Source organism: Idiotropiscis lumnitzeri, chromosome 1 (assembly GCF_059441095.1).
Source record: "Idiotropiscis lumnitzeri isolate Australia: NSW breed Sydney's pygmy pipehorse chromosome 1, RoL_Ilum_1.0, whole genome shotgun sequence".
Taxonomy (NCBI): Eukaryota; Metazoa; Chordata; class Actinopteri; order Syngnathiformes; family Syngnathidae; genus Idiotropiscis; species Idiotropiscis lumnitzeri.
In genome coordinates, this window is record NC_142391.1 from 29160350 (window position 1) to 29184664 (window position 24315).

Below are 24315 nucleotides of genomic sequence, written 5' to 3' on the forward strand. Positions count from 1 at the left end.
ATGACTTTTTTCCCCTCTCATAAAACACCAGTAAAATCAACTATTTGCATAAAATGACAAATAAACTGTCATGAATGAGAAACCGAATGAGAGTCTTTAAAATTCAAATTACTAGTACTATGAAATATGTATAACGCCCGCTACTTGTTTTATTGTGGCATGATTTCATGACAAAATTAATTTTTGGGATGAGTCAAAAACCTGTATTTGGCGCACCAGCTTAACAGGTCAGAATGAGAGGAAGTACATTCATCTAATATGTTAATTGTGACTACTTTGCACTGGGTGGAAGGAGGCTTTAATCTGGTTAGGTTTATTTACTACAAAAAAAGACAACAGAAGAGTCCAATGTACAGTTGATATATAATTTAGAAGGCTAAGAACTGAATGATAAGGGATTGCAAACAAGACATCATTCAAAAGCTCTGTGGTGGTGGCCTTAGTGAGGGAGTGGGGGAGCTTTACAGTGCTGAGGTAAACACAAACAGTATTGAGAACACGTTCAATTCATTAACGGGAAATTTTCAAATCAACTCAAAAGGCACAATGGCATCAAACCATCTTTTCATGGACATTAAGAAAAAAAGTGGCTGAAGCAACTTAGATGAGAAGCCTTAAGGCAGGCTTGGGGAACCCAACATGGAGTAATTATTAAAAAGGAAAAAAAAAATTCAAGGAACTGTTACATATATTTAGAAAAAAACTTAACCCACCAACACTCATCATAGTGAACAAACACTTAATGCATCATATTTGTTCATTTGAATTTTGTTTGGCCCTCTGAGGACTATAAAATATAAAAGGTTCCCCACCACTGATTAAAAAAATAAAGCATGAGAACATTGTGGCAATGTGAAATCAATATTGCACAACACACTATCTTTTTAATTTTTTTTTAAGCAAAGAGGACTTCTGAGGGGTCTACATGTTACAGTTGCAAGAACAACCTCACACTCATCCTTTTTGTTGGAGTGCCAAAAGAAAAAAAAGAAAAGAAAAAACAATAGGACGTACATTAGTGTTAAGACATCCCATTGCTACCAAAATAAAGCGTGGTGGACAGATTTGGTGACGTCGTCCTGGTGACGTCGCACACCAAACAGTTAATGCTACCTGTGTGTTAGTGTTAAAAAAAAAAGAAAAAGATAACACTCACATTAATAAATCACCCAAAGAAAACGTGTACACGTGTGACAGTGCGCAAACGCACTACAAGGCACTTGGGCTCACAAATATAAATCATTTTTCATAAAGGTGACCTTAGTGAATATAAAAGGCCTTTCTTTCATTAATTTTATCTATCCATGCCAGTGATGTATATTACCAGGGACAACAAAAGTTCCACAAGATAGCCAGATAGAAGACACAATTCACTTGTGCATCTACATTGTTTGCTGGTGTGCCGTGAGATTTTAAAATCTAGATGAGATATATGTGTTGGCTCAATTCCGTTTGGGAAACACTCAACTAATATTCATCAACAACCAATTCATACAAAACGAGACAAACATTTGAATGAATCAATCATTTTGTCTGTCCCTCCTGAGCCCCTTTTTTTTTTTTTTTTTTAATTTTGGGCGAGACTAATGTGCCAGTTTTGAAGTGAGGAGTTTTAGTATATTAGCATAGTGAGCTAGCCCATCACACTGCCTGTAAAAGCTGCCATTTTTCATATTTGAGCCTTAAATAAATTCTACTAACCCCGAGTAAGATATTTTTCCACCATTAACGTGACGTGTAACTTGTACAACTTAATTAAAATAAGACGTCAATAAAATCCCATGAGAATGTCCGAACTTTGTTCGGGGGTTCACCAATCAGAATGTTGGTTTCTGACTTACTTAAGTTTGAATGTTTTTGGTCAATTGTTAACACAGCCACATCCCAGTCATAAGAGGGTGTGCACACTTGTGCAATTACATTATCGAAGTTCTTTATTTTAGCCTCTAGAATAGTGGTTCTCTACCTTTTTCCAGTGATGTACCCCCTGTGAATTTTCTTTTTTTCAGCCTTGTACCCCTAAACCAGCGCAAAGAACTTTTGGGTTAAAATAATAATAATAATAATAAATACTTGCCAACATGCCATCAGTATCTGATTTATAAAACTTGAGAATCTTTCAACTTCATTTGTATTGGTCAAAAAAAAAAAAATCAATGTGTCATCTTTTGGCTCATACAAGTGATCTGCAACGTAAATCCAAATAAAACATAATATTCAACACACAACTAGATTTTTGCTAACTCTGGCTTGGCCTTCTTTCGCACTTGTCTGTTTGCGACTTCAAGTGATTGACAGGTAACAAGAGATGGCATGTGACAAGTTGGGTCGAACCATTCGAGTATGGGGACAATCTGGGGTTTTTAAATAATGAAATTGAATAACTTACTGAATAGAAAATTGGTTTTATGAACTTCAATTATCCTAAAACATTGAATTAATTCAATAATTATTTTTAAAGGATCTTTGCGTGTTAGTTTTATTTAAAAATTGCGTGTAGCCCCTGGAGTTTCTTCAAGTACCCGCATTTGAGAACCACTGCTCTAGAATATATATTCATTTTTTGTAATTCGATTGAGTTGTCCCGGTCATACATCACATTAATTGTGGGTGTGTAGACTTTTTCGATGCACTATTCTGCAATACCGGGACAGGTGAAGTCTGACATTCACTTGTGTGTCGAAAGCAACTATTTCAAATCTCACACCACACGCTGGTGCTGACGTCATCTAATTATTTGAGCGTGGGACACTGAGGCGATGTGAACTTTCACACGCTTAGTTGGGTTCCGTGTAAAAGGGATGACATGACAACAAATTTGGGTGTTAAATTATTTTTTCCAATGCATTTTTACAACGGCAAGGTCGAGGGGTTTCCGCAATTTAATATGTACTCATTCCTCCCACTTTTTTTGTGTTAAAAATAATTGTCAATGTGTCACACAAGATCCCTGCGCTGACATAATCTCATTGCAGGATGCTGTCTTGCTGTTTGAGAACGTACACTCATAAAAGAAGACTCTTAAAATGGAGGACAGCCACAATTTTGCAGCCAGAATAACGCCTAAGAGTAAGTGCACGCAGGATTCTGTGTGAAAGGCGAAGGCGTATCAATTCTGCATCTTCTGTCACGGGAATTTTACATGATCTCTGCGTGAACGGGGGTTGAACTGTGTCGCCGTGCAAAAGCATATGTAGGTGCAGAAACAGAAACAAGAGCCACAGGCGTAAAAGCGGCATAAAAGGCTGTGAGATTTTGGATACCCCAAAGCGCATGGTAAAATCCACGCATCGCTTTTCAATCGCGCTTGCGGCGATGCCAGCTGACTTTGGGTCCAATCGCAGGGAACGCATAGGCAACCTCCAATTTAAACTGACATTCAAACCTGTGGACAGTTTTAAGTCCTTCACTAAATGATCTTGCATGTTTTTGGAATGTGGGAAGCAGCTGGAGTATTCAAATTCAGAACCTCCCCACTGTGGGGAAGGCGTGCAACCCACTAGGTCGCTGTCCTATTGAAATAATATGCAAATAAGAGAAATATTGTGACAGAGCATCACGAGACTCAAAGTGTGACAAAGAAGAGAAAAGAGTGCTTTGTTGTTTGTATGAAAGTTAGCGTTGGCCCCATAAGGACAACGCTCAGCCAATAATTAAAACCTTTTTTTTTTCTTTTTTTTTTTTGATTGGGGTTAAAAAGAAAGTGATCTAGCATCAGCAAAGTAATGAAAGGAGGCGGCGGGAAGCAGCCAACATAAATAAAATTAAAAAAAAAAAAAGAATAATAATAAGGTAAATTCACCCGTGACTGGTGCGAAGCTAGATTTGGTTGAGCCAACCTTAAAAACTTTGCCTTTACAAAATGTATAAAAATAGTTTTTGCTAGCTAGGCTTGAAGACGAGACGTCCGCTCCCTGCCCGTCCCCGACCTCAAAATACATTCAGTGCGGACACTCGTGCAGAAGCCGCGGGGGTCTTGAACCCATGCGCATCTGGTTGTAGCCAGGCGGAGGGAGGTCAGAGCAACATGTACTGGTTGTCGATGGCCCGCTTGCGTCCGCGCTCGGGCTCTAGCTCGTAGTCCGAGTCCCGCTGGGGGATGACGGGCGGGTTGCCGTGGCGGAGCGGCGGTGCCCGGCCCGCCGACTCGCTGCGGCGCAGGAGAGTGGAGGAGGCGGCGGCGGCATTCGACGGGGGCGGCGGGGCTAAGCCGGAGCGGCGAGGCGGCTGCGAGCCGGAAGCGCCTGTGGTGGCGCAGGAGGACGAGGAAGAGGAGTGCACTTGACTGCAGCTGCGAGACGCACCGCAGTGAGCCAGGTTGGGCTCTGAATTCCAGCGATGCAACGAAAATGGCACCAAGAGGGCGCCAGAGAGCTGACCTAGCACACAGAAAAAACACAGGCACCATAAATAATATGCAAAAAAAACAATACACTTCTCACAAAAAAGTTAGGGTTATACGCCTGTTACGTAACCTTTCAGGATGAACCTAAATAACTATAATAATTTATAATGTGAATATAAGGATCAAATAAATACAAATACAATAAGACGATTCATTTTAAGTGGAATGATTCGATTCAGTTTGATTCATCGGGATTCAAATTAATTCGATTTGTGACGGTACGATTCAGTTGGAGAGGGCATGATGCAATGAGTTTGTTTATTGTTGTCATTTGACAGTATTCTATATGCCTCAAAATAACTTCTTTGAGAAACAATTTCGCTCATCAATGACTTCATCTGAGGAGCAATTTAGTAATTTTGAGGAGTATTTCGTCCTTTTTCTCCAAGGGACAAGGGATTTACATATTAGATTAATGAAAATGGGACAAGGTAATGCAGCTTTCGAACATTTCAGTATTCGAGTAGCCTACTGAAAGTTGTATAAAATAATTATAAATTATATTTAAAAAGATTATAAGCTATATTTTTATTGAATAAATTTCACTTCATAATGAACAACCAATTGGTTCCTTTTTTATACAACAAACTGTTCTTTCTTAAATTCACTGCATAGCATCAAACTTATTGCTGAAAACATTTAAAGGCGGGCGCTCACCTTGTGACGGGGGGCTGGAGCCCGCCACGACGAAGCTGGAGAGCGTGACGGCGCCAGCGGATCCGCACTCCAAAGGGATGGGGAAGAGGCGGAAGTGGCTGAGCATTTCCATGACGGAGGGGAAGCGCAGGTGTTGCACCCTGCACTGCCCCCACTCGGTCAGTGAGAGGCGCAGGTGCTGCACACAAACAAAAGGGAAATTAGAACTGGACTCTGAATAATCAGGTCTCTGCGAGGCTTCCCAGGCGCACCTTAGCTTTTCCTTGGTAGTTAAAGGTGAGGACGTAATCGCCTCGCCGCGTCTCGCTCTGACGCACCAGGAAGACGCCGTGGCCCTCGGCCCCCGAGCTCTGGACTAGGTGGGCCGCCTTGACGCGTGAGATGTGCCCGTGGAACCACGGGTAGGAGAAGAGGAAGTGATCCGTCTTGTGGATGAGCGGCTCTGGCAGAGCCAGAGTGACTGGGCCTGAGGAGCAGGAAAGCGAGAAGTGGTCAACAGCTGCACCCAAAAAACAGGCGATGACCTTCACTGCCATAGACGTTTATATTCGTCAACTGGAATCCACGGACATATGTTGTATTAAGTATCGATATCATGACAACAATCGTTTGTTGCAGTCTTACTACTAAATTGTGAATGTAAAATGATTCAATTCCAGGTTCTAAACCACCGTCATGATGAACAGATCAACGTAGATGGCGGATTTGTATCACCTTGGATTTGAAACCCGATCAACACCGCTTTTGAGCAGAAGATAAAGATTAGGGGGTGAATCTGAGCTTGTCACATCAATAATGAGGGAGAGAAATTCAAATACGTCAAATATGGTTTCATTCCCCCCGAAAATATTTTTTCAGCAATTGCATTAGAAACGTTTTTCTTTTGGGGTGGCAATATGGGGAAATGTTGGCTGGGAGTGAATGAGCTCATATCAATTAAGGTTGCAAAGGAGGGGGGGGGGCATTACAGCAAATTTCCAAAGGAAGTTAGACTGTAAAGGTATCATAAAATACTACAATTAAAAAGCAAGACATTGCAACAGTTGTATTTGGAACCTTTATCGGGTTTGAAATATTTTATGGAACAATCAATTCTTTCCTTGAAGAGAAACGCTAATAAAATTAAACATGACTCAAACCCTTGGACGCGACACACTGAAAAATGAGCAAAAATACACACCACCCACCAACCTAAAATACCAACAAAGTCCCATCGAAAATATTAAATTACGGTTGTAATTGAGCCTCATTCCGTTCAAGTCGAGATTCCAGAAATCATCGGAAGATGCGTAGGCGGAGGTTTCCAACTTTGAAAATTCCCAGAATTTTGCAAAATCCATAGAAAAAAATTGCTTGATGAAGTCCTTCAGCCACTACACTAAAGTGAATTTGAAAGACACAACAGACCAACAGAAAATGTGACGTCAATGGAAAGCACAAAATACATACAGCTAATTGTGACAGGCCGCGTCTGAGGAGCCAGGTGAGACGAGGCGGGCCGCCAATCACTTTGACCTCCAGATTCTGAGCTTGACCGGTGATTGGTTGAAACGGCGCTGTCAGCTGGGGATGAGATGGGCTCCAGATCCACACTGCCCAACCTGAATAACACACACACACACGCACACACACACACGCACATGAATGTTGCTCAGAGGCACACTTTTAATTTCATTTATATGTGACTTGTTGCAACGGTCTCAAGCATGTAGTGCTGAATTGTTTAAGAGAAGGAGAGAGTATGAGAGAAAGAGAGAGAGTGTAGAGATAGTGCATATATGTGTGTGTGTGTGTGTGTGTATGCACAGCTGCAAAAAAGTCATTAAAATCAGAAATGCGATTTTATTTTAAGGCCACATCGAACAGCCCAAGCTAAATGTGGCTTGTTTTTCAGTTTCTTGCGGCTACCGAAGCAGCTTTGGTTTGTCGTAGAAAAGCAACCACAAGGGCGAAAAGTAATCTTAATACACAACGTTGTACACTACAAGTATTATATAATGCATATCACAATTATTCTAAAATGTTTTATACAACTTATGTTGTATGAAAGGCCTCTTGTTTCCTAAATACTTCATGGACGGTACGTCTCCACTCAGGGTGCAATTTGATTTTACACCAGAGTCAAGGGTGAACTCTGAACTTTGTGCATGCATGTGTGTGTGTGTGCATGCGCACGTTTCAACTTAACATCTGCAAAATTGTTAAAGACTATTCTCCTGAGCAATCGGACCTCCCCCACACTTCCTCGCACGCACACACGCTGTCCGCTTCATGTATGACGTCCGGTTGAAGTGATTTTTCCCACCGAACTGAAAGGGAGTCAAACTAAAAATGTGATGGTTTAAAGCGGTGCTTGTCTATTTTCTGTTACGACCCCCCGCCCCTTAGCAAAAAGAAAACAATTTGCGGCCCCCACCACCATCGCAACTATAAATAATAGCATTTTCATCGCAAAACCAACCTACACCGTAGAGTTAATACTCGCTGTGCACAATGGGTAATGAGAGCGCCACTGCCAACTACTGGACCGGATATGCAATTACACTTTCTTGTAGTACGTCGAGGAAAAAAGCATGTTCCCCAGGGTCACACGTGCCCCCCACAACATCGCACTGCGCCCTCGAGGGGCGCCGCCCCTCTATTTGAGAAGCACTGGTTTAAAGCCATGAAGGGTCCATCATGCTTCCCACCTGTTGCTGATGCATTCTTTAATCTCTGTGGTCCAGGAGCTGACTTGCTGGTCGTTGTCTGTCTCAAATATCAAACTGCCTCGGTTAACCTTTTTGGGGGACAAAGAGGCTTTTTAAATGCACCCACACAATAAATTGAAGGCCGCGTGGCTCTCATAAACAAAGCTTCACCTTTAAAACAAATGTGTTTAAGTTGTCGGGCATCTCCAGCCGGTTGCAGCGACGGACTTCTTGGATATCTGAGCAGTGAGTCGTCAGTTTGGGACCGGAGGCCTACAAGACACAGACAGTGATGGTCATTGACTGGAATGTAAAGACATCAGCAAACTGCTCAAGGAGAATGGAGGTCACACTTGCATTCCTGTCACCGTGAAGGCCGCCCAGTGAGCGACACGCAAGCGTAGAAAACGCACAGCTCATCCAGGAAACGCAGCAAATGAATGGAAAAAAACGAAAATGGGAGCCACACGGCTGTGTTTGTGTGTAAATGAGGAAATGAGTTCAGTTTGTGCATACAAGGCGCCATCGGCATGCGAATTGTGCGTGTGAAGCTCAGCGGGAGCTCTCCAGTCGTGTTGTCTTGGTGGCTCACAATATCAATCTTTTGGTTGGCCAATGGAGACACTTGTTACAAACACAATGTCGGTATGTTGCTTTGGCTTAGTGAGTGCCGAACTTGAGCCAACAACGCCCATATTTGACTCACGGGGCACCATCTCTCATAAATGGCACAAAAAAGTTCAGAAAACAAAGCAAATCTTTGACCTGTTCTGCCTGCCACTATACATATAGCATATATGGTTGCCAGAAATCCCGGTTGGATACGTACATTGATCTGAAAGTCAATTTGGTTCAACTTTGGTTCAGTGGGAGGACAAACCAAAAAAAAAAATGTGAAGTTGTTTATCAAACTAAAAAAAAAAAAAATGACATTTGCTATTGTTGGCACGTGATTGTTTCAAGTTGATGGACTCTCCTCAATTTTTTTATTTTTTTTCGGTTAGTCCCATATGCGGGCATTATTCCTGCCGTAGGAACGGAACTTTGCTGCGCACTAATGACCTCAATGTTAAGAATTATAATTCCATCCTGAGTTAAAATCATCAAAATCTTGGGACCAAATCATCACCAGGGGTCATTTGTGGCCCACCATCCGTACTTTTAATAGCCTTCTGCATACACTATGAGGAGGAAGGGACATGGCCCGTGTCATTATCAAAAGAAACTAATTTTAAAAAGTGGTTCCTTTTACTACTACAACTAATAATAATAATAATACACAGGTTTTATACACAGAACATCTCTGAATATGAAACTAACAAAAAAACTTACAATTGCAACAAAATTTCAACTTCTAATATGTTAATGATCATACTGAGACAGCAAACAAAGTCCCCAGTTGGAGGGGTTCCATCTTGTGTCATGAGAATATTGTCATTCTTTGCTTACTGTTAAGCCTCAGTGATGACGACCACGATGACGATTGCGACGAAAGATGTCAGCCAGCGGATGACTTCTAATCGTCATCAACGCCTGGCGACTTTCCCTCCGTTGCCTCCCGTACCCGTTATGTGCACTCGGACGCACGACACCAAACATATGAATTACACGCTTTAACCTCTCGTGGCTGCCTGACTCGCACGCCTGCACGTGTTATTGTCAGCTGCCACTTTTCACCCCCTGGGGGGCCGCGAGCCCGCATGCCAAGCTGACCGACTCATCCATCCGTGTGCGTGTTTACGCCAGCGGCCATGTTGGCGCTTGTTGGATGTGTGGGCTCGGCGGCTCGGCAGCCCTGCTGTCATTTGAGACGTGCCGGTTCTCACAAACACGTTTTTGGGGGCTTCCTTGAATTCATTTTGGCTTGCCTTCACCTTCATATGAATCATTATGCCTTCATAGATTTGACAGCCCTGAGGTTGTTGTGGGCTGCTATCACACTTTCAATGATCTTCCCATTTTCAGCATTTATTGACCAAATGCTCCTCTACCAGACACTTTTCTTTAGGTTTATAACCAACTAAAATATCACAGATTTTACTTGTAGGTAGATGAAACACATGGCTTTAGAAAAGTTGGAGGGTGCGAGGATGCAAAGACGTAAAACGCACTAATAAATACTAAGGTGTACTTGCATGCACCACGGCTTCTTAGGCAAATGAGAAAATGTAAAGATCTTGCGGGGCACCCACGGCAATCACTGCTTGTCCTCTTCCCCCCGCACCATCCTGTTTTATCAGTGGTTGGCTGAAACGGGGCTGCTATGGCCACCAAGAATCTAAAGTAATCAAAGCTTTAGAATGTATTTGGATGGGGTTTATTGACAGCCTCAAAAGTTACAAAGACCAATTTGTGGGATGGCAGTTATGTGAAAGGGATAGCAGGGAGTCCTCCGTTTTCTTTTAATATTGTGTGATTTTGAAATTTCTGGTAAAACAGAAAAAAAAACAAGTCCTGTCATTTTAAAAGCATGTATTGAATTGGTATGAATTGAACAAGGTCAATATTATTTAACCGTGATTAAAGTATATTACTAATACAATAAAACTACAAATAAGTATTATGGTTGAATAGGAAAATGGAAATAACTTATAAAACCGACAGTAAAAAAAAAGAAAAAGAAATTGTGCAAGTTATATAACTTTAAAAACTGCTGTAATCAATTTCTCAAAAGTAGACTTCTGTGGGCTATTTTTTGTAGCACAGTTACACGGCTTCCAGAAAAACTAAAAAGTCAGTTGATTAAGAGCCGATGGCATCCACCAAACAATGCCATAGTGCACTTGTATCCATCTACAATATCTAACATCCATCCATCATCAATCAATCAATTTCCCACTGAGTTTATTTAACTTCTGGTGAAAGTCATACACCAATCATTGCTCCCTCACCACTCGGCAACGACTTCCTCCCATCCAAACATGGAGCACAGACGAGGCTCGCATGCCTCTCTAGAATCAACACGCCAGCCCATGGGACTACATGCTGTACGCCGGGGAGCGCGATGAAGAAATGTAAAGGGGGGGGAGAGGTGATCGGAGCGGGCTAGTGGCGCGAGAGAACAAAAGCGTGAAAAGGAAACAGACGAGACGGCGAGAGACAAGGCGTTGGGGGGGCCATGTGGAGAGAAGGAGGGAGTGATGGAGAGCAGAGGGACGACGGATTCCAGGGCTTTTGTGCGCCGGATGAGTCTGAGTCCATGTGACAGTGTGTGAGCCTGAGGAATGTCTACGCTAATCCTACACAGACGCACACATGTACACACACACACACACACACACACACACCCCTGCACGCGCACACACAATGGAAGAGCAAATTAACCGTGCTCCGGCTTGATTTGCTCAGATGGCCAGTTTTTATGAATGGACGCCATCAGTCGGAACGTCGGCTGCCTCAGCCACAGCGTCTAATATCATCAACGAGACGCGTGCTGTCACGGAGGTGGCAGGAAGTAAAATGACTCATTTAGTCGGACGTGATAATGGGGAAGTGACTAAAAGTGAAGTTGCACCAACATATCGGCCTCCTCTGAACAAGGTTTTTATTTACACTTCAAATATTAAGTCTGTGAATGTGTCATTTAATGTGCTAAATATGTCGGTTCATAGAGGAACAATGATCAAATGAAAGCTAAATATCGTTGAGGTATTAACTTAATAAGACACTAAATATACATCATGGAAGATTTTATTAATGATTCAGATGCACAATATGGACAACTGTGACCTCAAAATAAAAGCCTCCAAATGAGATTAATGGCTAGTTTGTCCATCCATCCATCATCCGTACCGCTTCTCCTCACTAGGGTCGCGGGGGGTGCTGGAGCCTATCCCAGCAGACTTCGGGCAGTAGGCAGGGTACACCCTGAACTGGTTGCCAGCCAATCGCAGGGCACACAAAGACGAACAAGCATCTGCACACACACTCATACCTAGGGGCAATTTAGAATGTCCAATCAAACTGCCATGCATGTTTTTTGGAATGTGGGAGGAAACCGGAGAACCCGGAGGAAACCCACGCAGGCACGGGAATAACATGCAAACTCCACACAGGATGGCCGGAGCCGGGATCGAACCCACGACCGATGCTGTCTCTCACTGTGAGGCCATCGTGCTAACTAGTCGTTCACCCTGGTTTGGCTAGTTTGTAATAAAGAAAAAAGCATTTTCTACTGTTGCCATGGAAATCAACAATCACTAATGTTTGCAGCCAATAGTGGTTGGGCAGACCAGCCAGGACAACTCGGGTGATGCATTGCTGGTAGCTTTGATGACGATGCTATTTAGAGCAAGCTTATTCTAATCATGAAATTCTACACACGTGTCATTTGTATTTGAATCTAAATGATGGTTATTCAATTTCCTTCTAATATGAAACTATTAATACAATGCTTTCCAATTTTACACTATTTGTTTTAGTACAATACAATAACTGGACTGGGCATCCAGTTGTCCTAAAGGCAACCAAAAACCGCAGATTTTGATTATCAACCCCCTCACTCAAATAACGCGTACAAAAAAACAGACAGAAGAAAAAACCAAAATACTCCAAATGTTTTCACACGACGGTGCCGGGCAGGTGCAAGATCTAATGAGATCTTTGTCTTTGCGAGAGTGACTCACGGAGAGGAATTTATCGTGAGACTGTGAATGAGTTTGTGTGAGGACTCTGAGGAACCATATGTGGTGTGAAGAGGAAGAAGAAGAAGAAGAAGAAGGAGAAGAAACAAGCAGCAGACGTCGGAGTGGTTGAGCAACACATCACAACAGATCTAACCGGTGAATCAACTCGACTGGGGAAGTGAGTTCAGAGCACGCTGATGACTGATCACCTTCCGACAACACACAATAAATGCTCACATTGCGCACATTATGTTCATCGGCTTGACGGAGCGTTTATTTGAAGGATGGCCACACAGGAGCGCTAAACTTTGAGAGATGTCAAAGAATTAATGATAACAAGCGACACTACACATGCGCTTCCACACAGTACAGCGGACCCTCACACTGACGTCAAGACAGCTAGTGAGAACAAGTGTACGGTAAACCCCACGGGATGTATTTCATTAGCATCTCAAATGACTGATCCCATGTGTGCTTGAATGGCTCGCTGAGTAGTTTCCACACAGCCCTCTAGTCAATTTCTTTACGCTACCTCATCCGGCAACTGGTGGGAGAGAGAGCACATTGCACATTACCTGCTATGTATAAATTACAATGAGTATAAATAAACTTCATAGGTGGTTGGCACTAAATTGTGGACATGGAATGACTTTAGACAATGGGGGAAAAATAGCATAGCATACTACAGGTTGAACCTATTACGTAGTCGATTATTCGATGAGTTGACTTTAGGGCTGCAGTTGAAATATTTTGGTATTCGAATATTCTACTCAAAATTCTATTGAATAAGCAAGTAACGGCATATATATATATATATATATATATATATATAAATAAATATATATATAAATAAATAATTTATTTGCTTAGTTAAAGCACAATTAAAAATACAGAAGACAAAATAAGTCATTTCCACTTCATGAATGACCAAGTGTTTTGCGTTTTTCAAGCAACGTTTTCGACTTAGCAGGACAAAATGTTCTTCTCTAGTGACTAGTTAGAATGTCTCCCCACAGATTTTGGTCCACAAGGCAAAGTGACGTCGGAATAAGAGGAGTGATTTTGCTGGCTCACAACTAGGGCTGCAGCTATTGAATTTTTGGGTGTTCAGATATTCTACTGGAAATCCTATTAAGTAATCGGTATTCGGATAAAAGTAAAGAATATATAATGTTGCTTGGTTATAAATAGAGAAGACAAAGAAAAAAAAAATCCACTTTTTATATAATCTGCAGAGCAGCATACTCGTTTCCTCACTAGGATCATTAATGAGATTTAACACAAATCTCTCCCCATATGAGACAACATCGGGACGGGAGCGGAGACATGTCAAGCATTTTGCATCCACATCCGACTTGTGGTTGAGTCACAACATGCATCCCTGTTTGAGCCTGACTGTGCGGTACATAGACGACAAGTGGCGACTGCGCACCAGAGTACCCGAGACGGCATTTTCCTGATGAAGCACACGCGTTTATTTGGCACTGGCATTCCATTGACATTTTTCCCCATTCTATTTAGCATTTTGTTTACAGGCGACTAGCTCCTTTGCACATGGCGTTATTTATATTGTTTACAAAATACCTTTACACAAATCTAGGCCTTTGCAAATGGCATTGCAGCATCTCAGCACAATATATTTGCAGAAAAAGATTTTGTGAGAGGGACCCTTTTTCTCCTGTTCTTTGTGACATTGGTCAAGTCATGCAAAGCAAGCTATTTTGAATGTTTACACAAATGGTTTTTGTACTTTTATTTTTCCCTGAAAGTAATGTGTACCAGTTGGTCAATAAAAAACAGTTAATATGCATTTCCTGCATTTATTTTGATTTTGGTCCTCAAGGGGAATTTATCGTGCATTTATCGTTATCAAGGTAAAATTGCCCAATTTACCGCGATATTGATTTTAGGTCATATCGCCCAGCCCTATACCACACACATAAAAAAAGAACAACAACAACAACTTTATGACACTGATGTCAGTAAATTATTCATCCGTATGCATGCTACAAGCGGGTCTCGGTTAGGGCAGGCAAGCAGTGATTGAACCTTTGACTGATCAATTTTCAATCACATGCCTGACACATAACAGAAAATAAAAAATAAATAAATTAATTAATTATTATATAAAAAGTTTCAAAAAGCCATCAGATATGTTTTTTAAATGTGTAAAATGAAGAGTAGGAATGATAACAACTGTGCTGGAAAACAACTGTTAACGAGACGTCTGGAAAAATATTCAAATACAAAAGAACTATTATAACTCAGAATTTATAAGTTGTGGAATTTTTATTTTTTTTATTTTGGCAATTTAGAAATTTAGGTCACATTAAAAATTGTTTTAAACATTTTTGAAATTTTAGCAACTTAAAAATAAAATGCCACTAAACATACAAAGAGTGCAATATCAATTCATGATTTTAAATAGCTGCTGATTCTTTGATTATTTTCTTATAAATTTGACATTTTTCAAACACTTGGAGATGTTAAGGAACTAAAATGCATTAAATTATGCTGTACATAATGAGTAAAATTGAAATTCTTGTGAAAATGTGTAAAATGGATTTGATTGGATAAACTATTATGTCATCTTAAAAAAAAAAAGGAGCTTGTTATACAGTACATTTAAATGCCATTAGACTACTTCCGTTTGGTCAGAAAGCAAACTGTGAACGAAAATAGCAGCAAGATATTCGGAAGAGAAAGTATTATAACAGGGTTTGTTTCGACAAGTTGCCGAGATTACGTGCGTATTATGACTATTCGCTCTCTTTTTCACATTGACTCAACTTTCACTAAAAATCGCTTGAAAACAGACGCAGCAACAGATGTGACCACATGACCTCGCGCCCACTAAGTCCTAAACGCACGTATACCGTACAGCACTGACTGAGCGCACACACCCACACTTGGGTGACACACAGGATGTTAGTAGTCCAACATGACATTCCCAGGGTCCCATGTGTAAGGCCATCGCCATGGTAACTGACTGACACGCAACATTCCGCTATCCCCGTGAGGGTTGCTGTGGCCTATACTGTCCAGGGTGCCTGTGTGTGTATGACACCATCCGTTGGGGGCTGAGGAGACCTTGACCTCAAAACGTCATAATCGGCACATCTGTCAGTGCTTCCCTGGGGTCAAGACGGGAGGGAATGTTGCCTTTTGTTTTTCCAAGGCTTAAGATATTCTGCATCGTTCAAAATTTACAGTGGAAGCGGCCCCAAAAAAGTCGTACAATTTGGAGATCGACCGAAATTTCAGCCAAAAGTCAAACAAAACTGAATCACAACGGAATTACACAAATGTTCCACATTTTCTTTGGCTTTGGAAGGAAATATTTATTTTGAACGTGTGCAAATGACAACAACAAAACAGACTAACATCAATAAAAAAAAATTGTTGGATTTTTCAAAGTTTACTCCTATCGTTTCCTTACGACCATTTCTAATTATATAGTACAATAGTAGTATAATAATATACAGTACTGTAAATAATTGAAAATATTGATGCACAATCTCATTCCCCTATACAACAAAATTGATCAAACGTCATGTCATTCTAAGTATGATATTTATTTTTGTGCAACTGCGCAACATAAAGGTATTAGTGATGGCAAAGATATCAAAGTGTGACGATAGCCATAGACCCCCCCCAAAAATGTAGCTTATTGTAACATTGGCAAGGTTGTGCAGTACGAAGCTGAGCAAGACAACGCGGTATATGCACAAGCCACTTCTGCATTCGGCAAAACGTGCAAAAGAACTTCCTCAAAAGAACAGCGAAGGGCATCGTGACATAGCACCCATGTTCACTTTCAATGTCCACAATGTCTTGTCTTTAAACACAAGATGTCACCACAGAGCCACCAAAGATAAGATGTCTTAATAAATAATATACACGTATTCATTTTTTGTGACTCGACTCCAGCCCAAAATATTTTTCGAATTCACCGTCAAACAATCATGTCATGAACTGTTGTCCTGCTTGTTATTACGACATAAGCAGGAAGGCCCCTGACATGTTTTCCCAGGTTTGGTGACGTGAGCGTCTACAAATAGCAAATTGATTAAAAGGAGTCCAGAGTTTACAACAAAGTTTCCTCACCACCGAACCAGACCTGCACTGCTCCGCCTAAAAAATTACATCCGCAAATTATTTCATTGATAACAAATTTCCAATAATAGACGACTACTCCAGCAACAGCTCCGTCACTTGGCTTCTCACTTTATTTTGTTTTTACTCTGTTGTATTATACAGTCCTGCTTCTTGTATGACATTTGAGTTGGCTAAAATGTTACTTAAAGCATTACCTCATTGGACACTCATTCGTTTTTTGGACCATCCAGGGGTGCACCACTGCAAACTACAACCACAGAAATAGCCAGATTTTGAAATAGATCTTCCTCCGACAGTTTCGGTCTCAACCGAGCATGATTAATCCTTGCAAAAACAGAATGTTTGATGCAACTTTTGAATCAGATCTCATTTCAGGTGTACCTAATCAAGAGTCCAGTGAGTAAATTTAAAAAACAAGACAGCTTTCGATCTCATAATATTCACTATCAGCAGCATCTGTGGCAAGGAGGAGGATGTGGTGACGGAACGCACATTTACTTACTTTTAAAAAACACACACACATGCGTGCGCTCGCACACACACACACACACACACACACAAAGTGCTAGTGCTGGGCTAGCAAAACTGATCGAGGAGAGTGTTCTAGGAAATCGGTGGAGGTGGATGAATAAATGTGTCAGTTCGCTTCTCTACGCGCTTCTAAGAAATAGTGACACGCTGTCAAAATATGCAGAAGTTTATACCTTAAATAAAAAAAAAACACACACATACACTAAAAATTCACAGAAGCCAACTCTGCTCCTCTTCAGTGAATCAGCTGCAATATTACGATAGATGCCAAAATATATTTCATTGCCATTCATGAACTCATTCAAAAACAACGGCCGAGTGCATTGCAAAAATTGTGGAAGTACATGTAAAGGTATCTTTAATTATTCATCGTGTTAAGACAAGGCCAGAATTTCACTCTGCACTGTGAGGCCATCGTGCTAACCAGTCATCCACCGTGCCGCCGCCAGAATTCCACTTCATGGAAAATGCTAATACAGCACAGTCTCTGAAGTGGAAAGCCCCAAAAATGGTACAACAACCAACATTTTCTAGGACAACAGACATCCGTCGTCAAACGGGGCCGAAAATGAGTTGCGCTTTTCTTTACCGTTATTTTCTTCGACATAACATTTAGCTCTTTACATTTTCTCCATGATATGTCTTTCAAAAGCGAGTAGACAAACAAACATGCCTGCAAATAAGGAACCCCCCGGTGGTTGTGCTTAGTCCTGGGCACCATTTGGTCCACAGAACTGAGGCGGCGGGCAGGTGCGTAGGGGTGGAGGAGCTTAGAGAGGTACGCTGGGGCGAGGCCATTTCAAGATTTGAAGGGGAACAGAAGTATCTTGAAGCCAACTCTAAAGTGCACTGGGCGCCAATGAAGAGAGGCCAAGATTGTGGTTATGTGATCCATCTTCCGAGCACCAGTTTAAAGGTGAGAAGGCAGAATTTTGGACCACTTGGAGGCACTTGAGGGAGGACTGGCTGACTCCAAAGTAAAGTATTTTACAGTAATCTAGCCTAGATGGAACGAATGCATGGATTACTGTTTCGAAATGCTGTTGGGAAAGAAAGGGCTTCACTTTAGCTAGATGCCTAAAATGAAAGACGAACAACAGCACTGATTTGCTGATCCAATTTAAAATCACTGTCCAGTTTAAAACCCAAGTTTGAGACTGTTGGCTTTAGTCAAGGGGCCGTGGTCAACAGGATTGAGAGTAGAAGGGCCACTGGGACCGAACATCATAACCTCTGTCTTATTTTCATTGAAATTCAGGAAATTAAGTGACATCCAGATTTTGATATCCTCTAGGCAGGACAAAAGTGGTCTCAAGGAGAAAGAGTCTTTTTTTCTCAGCGGGACATAGATCTGACTGTCATCTGCATAGCAATGGAAGGAAATTCCTTGGAACAAAAGGAATTTCTTTCAATTCTAAAGTTAAAGCAACTTGGAAGTCAATGTGTGTCACTGTGTTTGACTTGCATCTATCGTACTGCAAGTGCATCTCTCATATGAATGAAAAATCCCAAGTGCAGGAGAACGCATAGGAAGGAGAGCAAAGAACGGGATCAAATGGTTTGTGAGCACAGAATTAACAATGTCAGCACACTTTTTGCAGATGTAGACGAATAGTAGAATTTTCTACAAAAGAAATACCATTTCGCTTTGTGATTTCTGCCTTTGCATACACATGATACGTTTTGCCAGGAAAGATTTGAGGCACTCACACGTGGTGCCATAAACTTGTCATTTTATTGAGCACGTATGCCAGCATGGAACATCATTGTCATCATTCTGGAGAATCAAGAGAAACTTTTCTCGTCTTCAGGCTTCGTACAACTCAGCCCACAAAAGAGCGGAAGTTGCTTGCATGTGCTCACATGTCGGTGTGTGCGTGCGTGTGTGTGTGTGTGTGTTAAAGGTGTGTGCTCATTTGACAAAGGCCTGCAATGCTAATGTTCAATCAAGCAAGCAAGATTTGATGTAGGACCATTTAAAGAATTAGCAACACGACCCGATTTCCCAAACATAATAGTCCGTCATAACACCGGGTCTGGTTGGAATGGCCACTCCTCAGAGTGCAAAGCATGACAAATGTTGATGATGAGTTTGAAAGATGAGTTTTGCAGAAATGTATTTTTTTGTGTTGGAAAAATTTGCCTTTTTATGGGATGTCTTGCATGATAAATAACATGGAAAAATCAAGTCAAAAAACACATTGAAATTACAGTAAATCCAATGCAACTATTTATTTTCACTCATTGTCTAAAAAGCATCCAGACTCTCAATCTTCAAACAAACAAAATTTTGCCATATGGCCCATCAGACAATGGCGTATTCATCAACGTTCCACACTTCAAAGAGGTTAATAATGCGTGAAAATAACATACAACATGTGGGCAGGCCAATTATAAAGACTTGCAAAATCAATCGATCCCTTAAATCTGTCAGCCATCGAAGTAGCAGGTAATTCTCTAGTGTCGCTTTCAGTCTGCAGCTAATAATGATTTCCCCCAACACAGAATCCGCTTTATGTTGATTCATTATTTTTTTTTTTATTTAAAAAAAGAGACTTAATATAAATCAGACTTCTGTGTTTTTAAAATTGCTGGCACTTATGATGCATTCTTGCTTTTGTTCCCCTTTAATGGGACAAAATGTCATTATTGTTATGAAAGTGCAATGGTTCACGCTCACTTCTGTACAGGCAGTGCGGCTCATTTCCTAGTTAGTGATCTTTATATGTGCCCTGTGATTTACCAGTGACCACTTTGGGTAATGGATAACCTATAGAAAATGTGCAAAAAACAATTAATAGATGGATTTTTCCAGTTGCAGTTTCACAGTCACACACAAAGAAAAATGAAGAAATAGTAACGCATATTATGCATGTAAAAAAACACGCTCGATTCATTTCTGACTTTTCAGAGAAGTCCAATGAGCAAGTTCAAATGAATTCATGTAGAAATGCCTCATTCTTGTTCTAATGGTAAAATCGAGAGCTCCAAAAAGTCTGGTTCAAAACTTTAAGCAGCAATTGTCAGTTTCTCTTCACTGTAAGGAGATCAAGGACAGGTGATGAGGTGGAGCTCCACCCCTATCAGAATTCCCAAGTCATGTAACTGAGCTGTCAGTGTTCTTCGGTCAAGGGACAGGCCAAACCGCCATCCTCTCTTTCCTCTTCGGCATGTTTGAACAAACATTCAAATGCACTTCTGCCTGCTTCAGCTGAGCCAGAATCACGCCTGCACTGGGAGCGAGATCAAGCCATGATAACACTGTCCAAACCAGCGTTTAACGCCAAACGTGAATTGCCAAGATCAAATTCTGCCAAAATGTTTAAAAGGCATTTTGCTCCGATAGGCGGATGGCTACGCTCCACTGGCATTTGGGATTTTTAAACATTGTGTTACACAGTAAGAAGTCAGTGACACGAATGTACTGTAATGGAAACCTGAATGAGAAGAGCAGACTTATGGGAGGGATGAGCTTGCACAGCTCCTTCACAATGAAGAAAAAGTGCATGATGTGAAGATTAAAAGATCAAAGCAAACGCAAAGCTTTTGAGTCACATATACACCTACACACACACACACACACATATACATATAATATTTTATCCTCTCCTCCACTCTGTTTTACCAACAGAGTTGAAAAAAGCATTTGGGATAGCCATCATTTTGCTCACTCCGGTCGGATGAACATCACCTGAAAAATTGGGCATATGAGGCACAGTTTGAGGAGCTTGCTGAAGAATGGATCTTTAATTTTTGCACGTTTTTTTTATTAATGTAAAATTAATAACTAGAAGAAGTAGAAGAAGACGAAGAAGAAAAAGAAGAAGATTAATCATAAATTTTGGCAGCACTGAGCTCATGACTGTTTTGAGATTGGGCAAAGGGAAATTGTGGATGAGGCTGTAGTGCGGCTCTACTTTAGGGGCTTTCCATATGGGTCGTGTTTAATTTGTGTTTTGGTTGTTGGTTAGCACACAACTACACACAAGACGAAAATTAAATAGAATTAATCACGAATAAATAAAACAGACACATGGATGGCTTGATAGATTAAAAAGGCAGTTCGCGAGCCCTCACCTTGCCTGCAGAGACACTCGAAAGAAACGAGAGCGAGATCTGACAAACATCTTGACCACATGACTTAACCACTTCACTTCCTTTAGATGTTTCTCTTGATTCCTGTCACACCGAAACGCACGTGCAAACAGAGATGTGAACTTTTAAGGGATTTTTAACAGCCGAAGTTAAGCTTCTCAGGGGGGGCAGGTTGAGGCCTTTTTTTAAGGGTGCTGAAGCACTCTTATAGAGTGTTTGTGCGTGTATGCGCACGTTATAAAATGACACAAGTTGGATCAATGTATCAGTTTGTGTGTCTTATTGGATATAGAACACATTGCTTGGTTATCTGCCCTGCTTGCTAAAGAGAGCGAGTCACAGAGAGCGGCGCGCGGACTTTATATGTATACTGTAGTTCAGTTTATTTATTGCATCATTTTTATATCCATCTTGACATTTAAGACCAAACAGATGTGCCTGTATATCCGTGGACTTCATTCTCGTCAAGACATTGTCATTACTATAAATTAACTACGTGATTTACTCAATGCTTAATTCCACTATATTTGGAGGAGAACAACAGAAAAGTGGTACAAAACGTTCAGGGTAGGGCGCCGGTTTATCCAGAGGTGAAATATCAGAGTGATAATTGCTGTGCATAATTGCGAGCCACACTTGGCTCATGACCTCACTTTTCTTTATCTGATAACGGTGAAAACTACCGATGACTTTCTTTTCTGATGCAATGGCCCAGAGATGAAAAAAATGTGCACGTGTCATCAATTTTCCAGGACAAGCTGACAAAGGAAGGCCCTGGACCAGTCATTTTCTACAACAGCAACATTGGCAAGTACAATTAGAAGGCCAAGCGGACCGTTAATAGCAATCCATCACTTGCAGAACATTAGCAACATTGAAATACATCAATGTCATCTGTGAGATAAGATTATACAAGACTTGAGACCCTTTTCTTCTTTCAAGACTTTCCTATCTTAGCGCTGTCGCCTGTCTCTCTCAGGTTCAGCTGACTGGGCCCAAGCTGTCTACCAAGAAATTTAGTCGTGGTATGCAACAAGGGGCTAATTAACGCAGCATGTTGCCATCTAAGAAACTTAAGTAACACATAACAGCTGGATCAGGCAGTCGGGCTGATCAAAAACTACTTTCCACCGATGCTACAAACGCCCTTTCGGAACTTCTGTATAGGTGTGCGCAGCAGAATACCAGCAACTATAGCGGAGTATGAATTTCAGTTACACAATCCGTGATCCACCAAAAAACATCACATAAAATTCTGTCATGCCAAGATCGTAAAGAACGAAAACCTGTTCATCGTAGGAGATACAATCCAGATCCACTTGTAGAAATTGTGTCACTAAAGATACATTTCAAATCCAAGCTACAAGTGGAGCACTGTCATTATTATTTAATTTCAGATTTATTTTCTATTTAATTATCTAATCTTTAATTAAAATAATTGATATATTTAATTAAATTGTTATATTGCACTGGAGAGGGGAGTTCTCCGATCTCATTGTACACTGAGTACAATGACAATGACTCCAGTAGGCTGCCAACACACAGTAGGACATGAAATAAGTGCGCAGGACAACATGTACGGAGTGCGAAGGACGAGTTGAGAAAAAAAGCATAAAGAAAAACCATGTGGGAAATATTAGGGTGAGAAAAGTTGGAACACACACACACACACGCACGCACACAACTGAGATGTGATTAGGACAAAACCTACAGGAGGTCTGAGAAAACACATCCGCTGTGAGATACTCAGCCGTCTGTGGGAACGAGAGTGACTTTTGGAAGCGAGCAACACCACAACTTTCCTGGCAACATTCGAAGCTTGTCGGGAGCCTTTTGGTGTGTGTGCGCGCATGAGATGAAAGGAACACGAGCATTCACACTGTCGAGTGAGCGAGTCAAAAAGCTGACAGACGACAAGCTCAAGGCTAAACACACTAAAGAAACTGCAGCCAGTTAATGCTGCGCATTCGCTCCCAGAGCCACGGGCCACTTAATCTAAAACGGAGAGGAACGGAATGTAAATTGTTTACAGGTTGCGGGGGTCAGTTTGTCCTCTTTAAGATGCTGAAGCTAAGGACCAAGCAGATATGTTGCCGTCAGTGATGTGTCCGTCTTGACTTCCGTCCTTTCAGCTGAAATGACAAGATTCACTTCTGCAGGGAAGCATCTTTGGCCTGATTGTTTTGTCATCACACATGCAAGAAAAGTAGGCTTTAGGTCTAAGTGAGCCGTTAGGTGTAGCGATTGCGAAAAATAAACTACTCTGATCACTGATTGAATCATTCACACTAATAAACAATGAGTGCGGTGCTGAAAAGTAGTAGAAATCTCACAAAAATCCCTACGATTGGCTGGCCTATTAGGCCAGGGTGTACCCCACCCAGGGTTAGGGGTAACTATGACCCCACTAAGGACAAGTGCTATAGAACATGATCGGCAGGATAAATCTCACAAAAATGTGTGTTCTGCTTTTGACTATTCTGTCACAGAAAAACTTGAAGACAGAGGAAGCAAAGACTTCTCTCTCCCTAGCCGCTTCGTCCAACACTTTCAGGGGGGGATCCCAAGTAGTTCCCAGGACCACCGGGAAATATTGGGAGTTTCTTCAGGGTGTCCTGGGTCATCCTTTTGGCCTCCTTATTGTGTGAGGTGTCCAAAACAGCTCACCAGGGAGGCATCCTAGAAAGATGCCCAAGCCACTTCATTTGGCTCTTCTTGATGCCGAGGGCCAATAGCTCTAGACTGAGTTCCTCATGGATAACAAAACTTTTCACTGCACCTCCAAGGGAGAGAGCCCTGACACCAGAGCGTAGGGCTGGGCGATAAACAGAAAATTTACCGTTACCGAAATTTAATAAAATGACCGACATCATTTTTCCCATGTCGGTAAATTCGGTGTTTAAAAAAAAAGAAGTCTTTTTTGTCTGCGGCTATGTCGATGCCCCTTTAAGACAGCTACATCGGCTGTAGTCACGTGACTCCTCCCAGCTGACCAAAAAAAAGAAAACAGACGACGTGGTCGTAGCTGGCGATTCAAATCAAGAAGCGGCTGACATGGCTGAAGACGAAGAAACATTAGTTGAAGTTGTTCCTGTTGCGCTTGTCCCGAAAAGAAATTGGACATCTGTCGTTTGGAAATGTTTTGGGTTCCATAAAGACAATGTTTGAGCAAAAGAACATGAACTACAAAGTG

At 41.4% G+C, this 24315-nt stretch overlaps 1 protein-coding gene across 3 annotated transcripts in view; it reads right to left on the reverse strand.

Moving 5' to 3' along the window:
• Positions 1-351: 351 nt before the first annotated feature.
• Positions 352-24315, reverse strand: part of sh2b3 (SH2B adaptor protein 3) — a 51452-nt gene continuing 27488 nt past the window's right edge. For all 3 annotated transcript variants that reach the window (XM_088294166.1, XM_088294149.1, XM_088294156.1), the window contains exons 3-8: positions 7924-8025; positions 7753-7841; positions 6512-6663; positions 5314-5528; positions 5063-5240; positions 352-4379 (exon numbers count right to left, since the gene is read on the reverse strand). In XM_088294166.1, the coding sequence (XP_088150292.1) occupies positions 4018-4379; positions 5063-5240; positions 5314-5528; positions 6512-6663; positions 7753-7841; positions 7924-8025 (1098 nt within the window). In that variant the 3' untranslated portion in view covers positions 352-4017. The remainder of the gene's footprint in view (positions 4380-5062; positions 5241-5313; positions 5529-6511; positions 6664-7752; positions 7842-7923; positions 8026-24315) is intronic.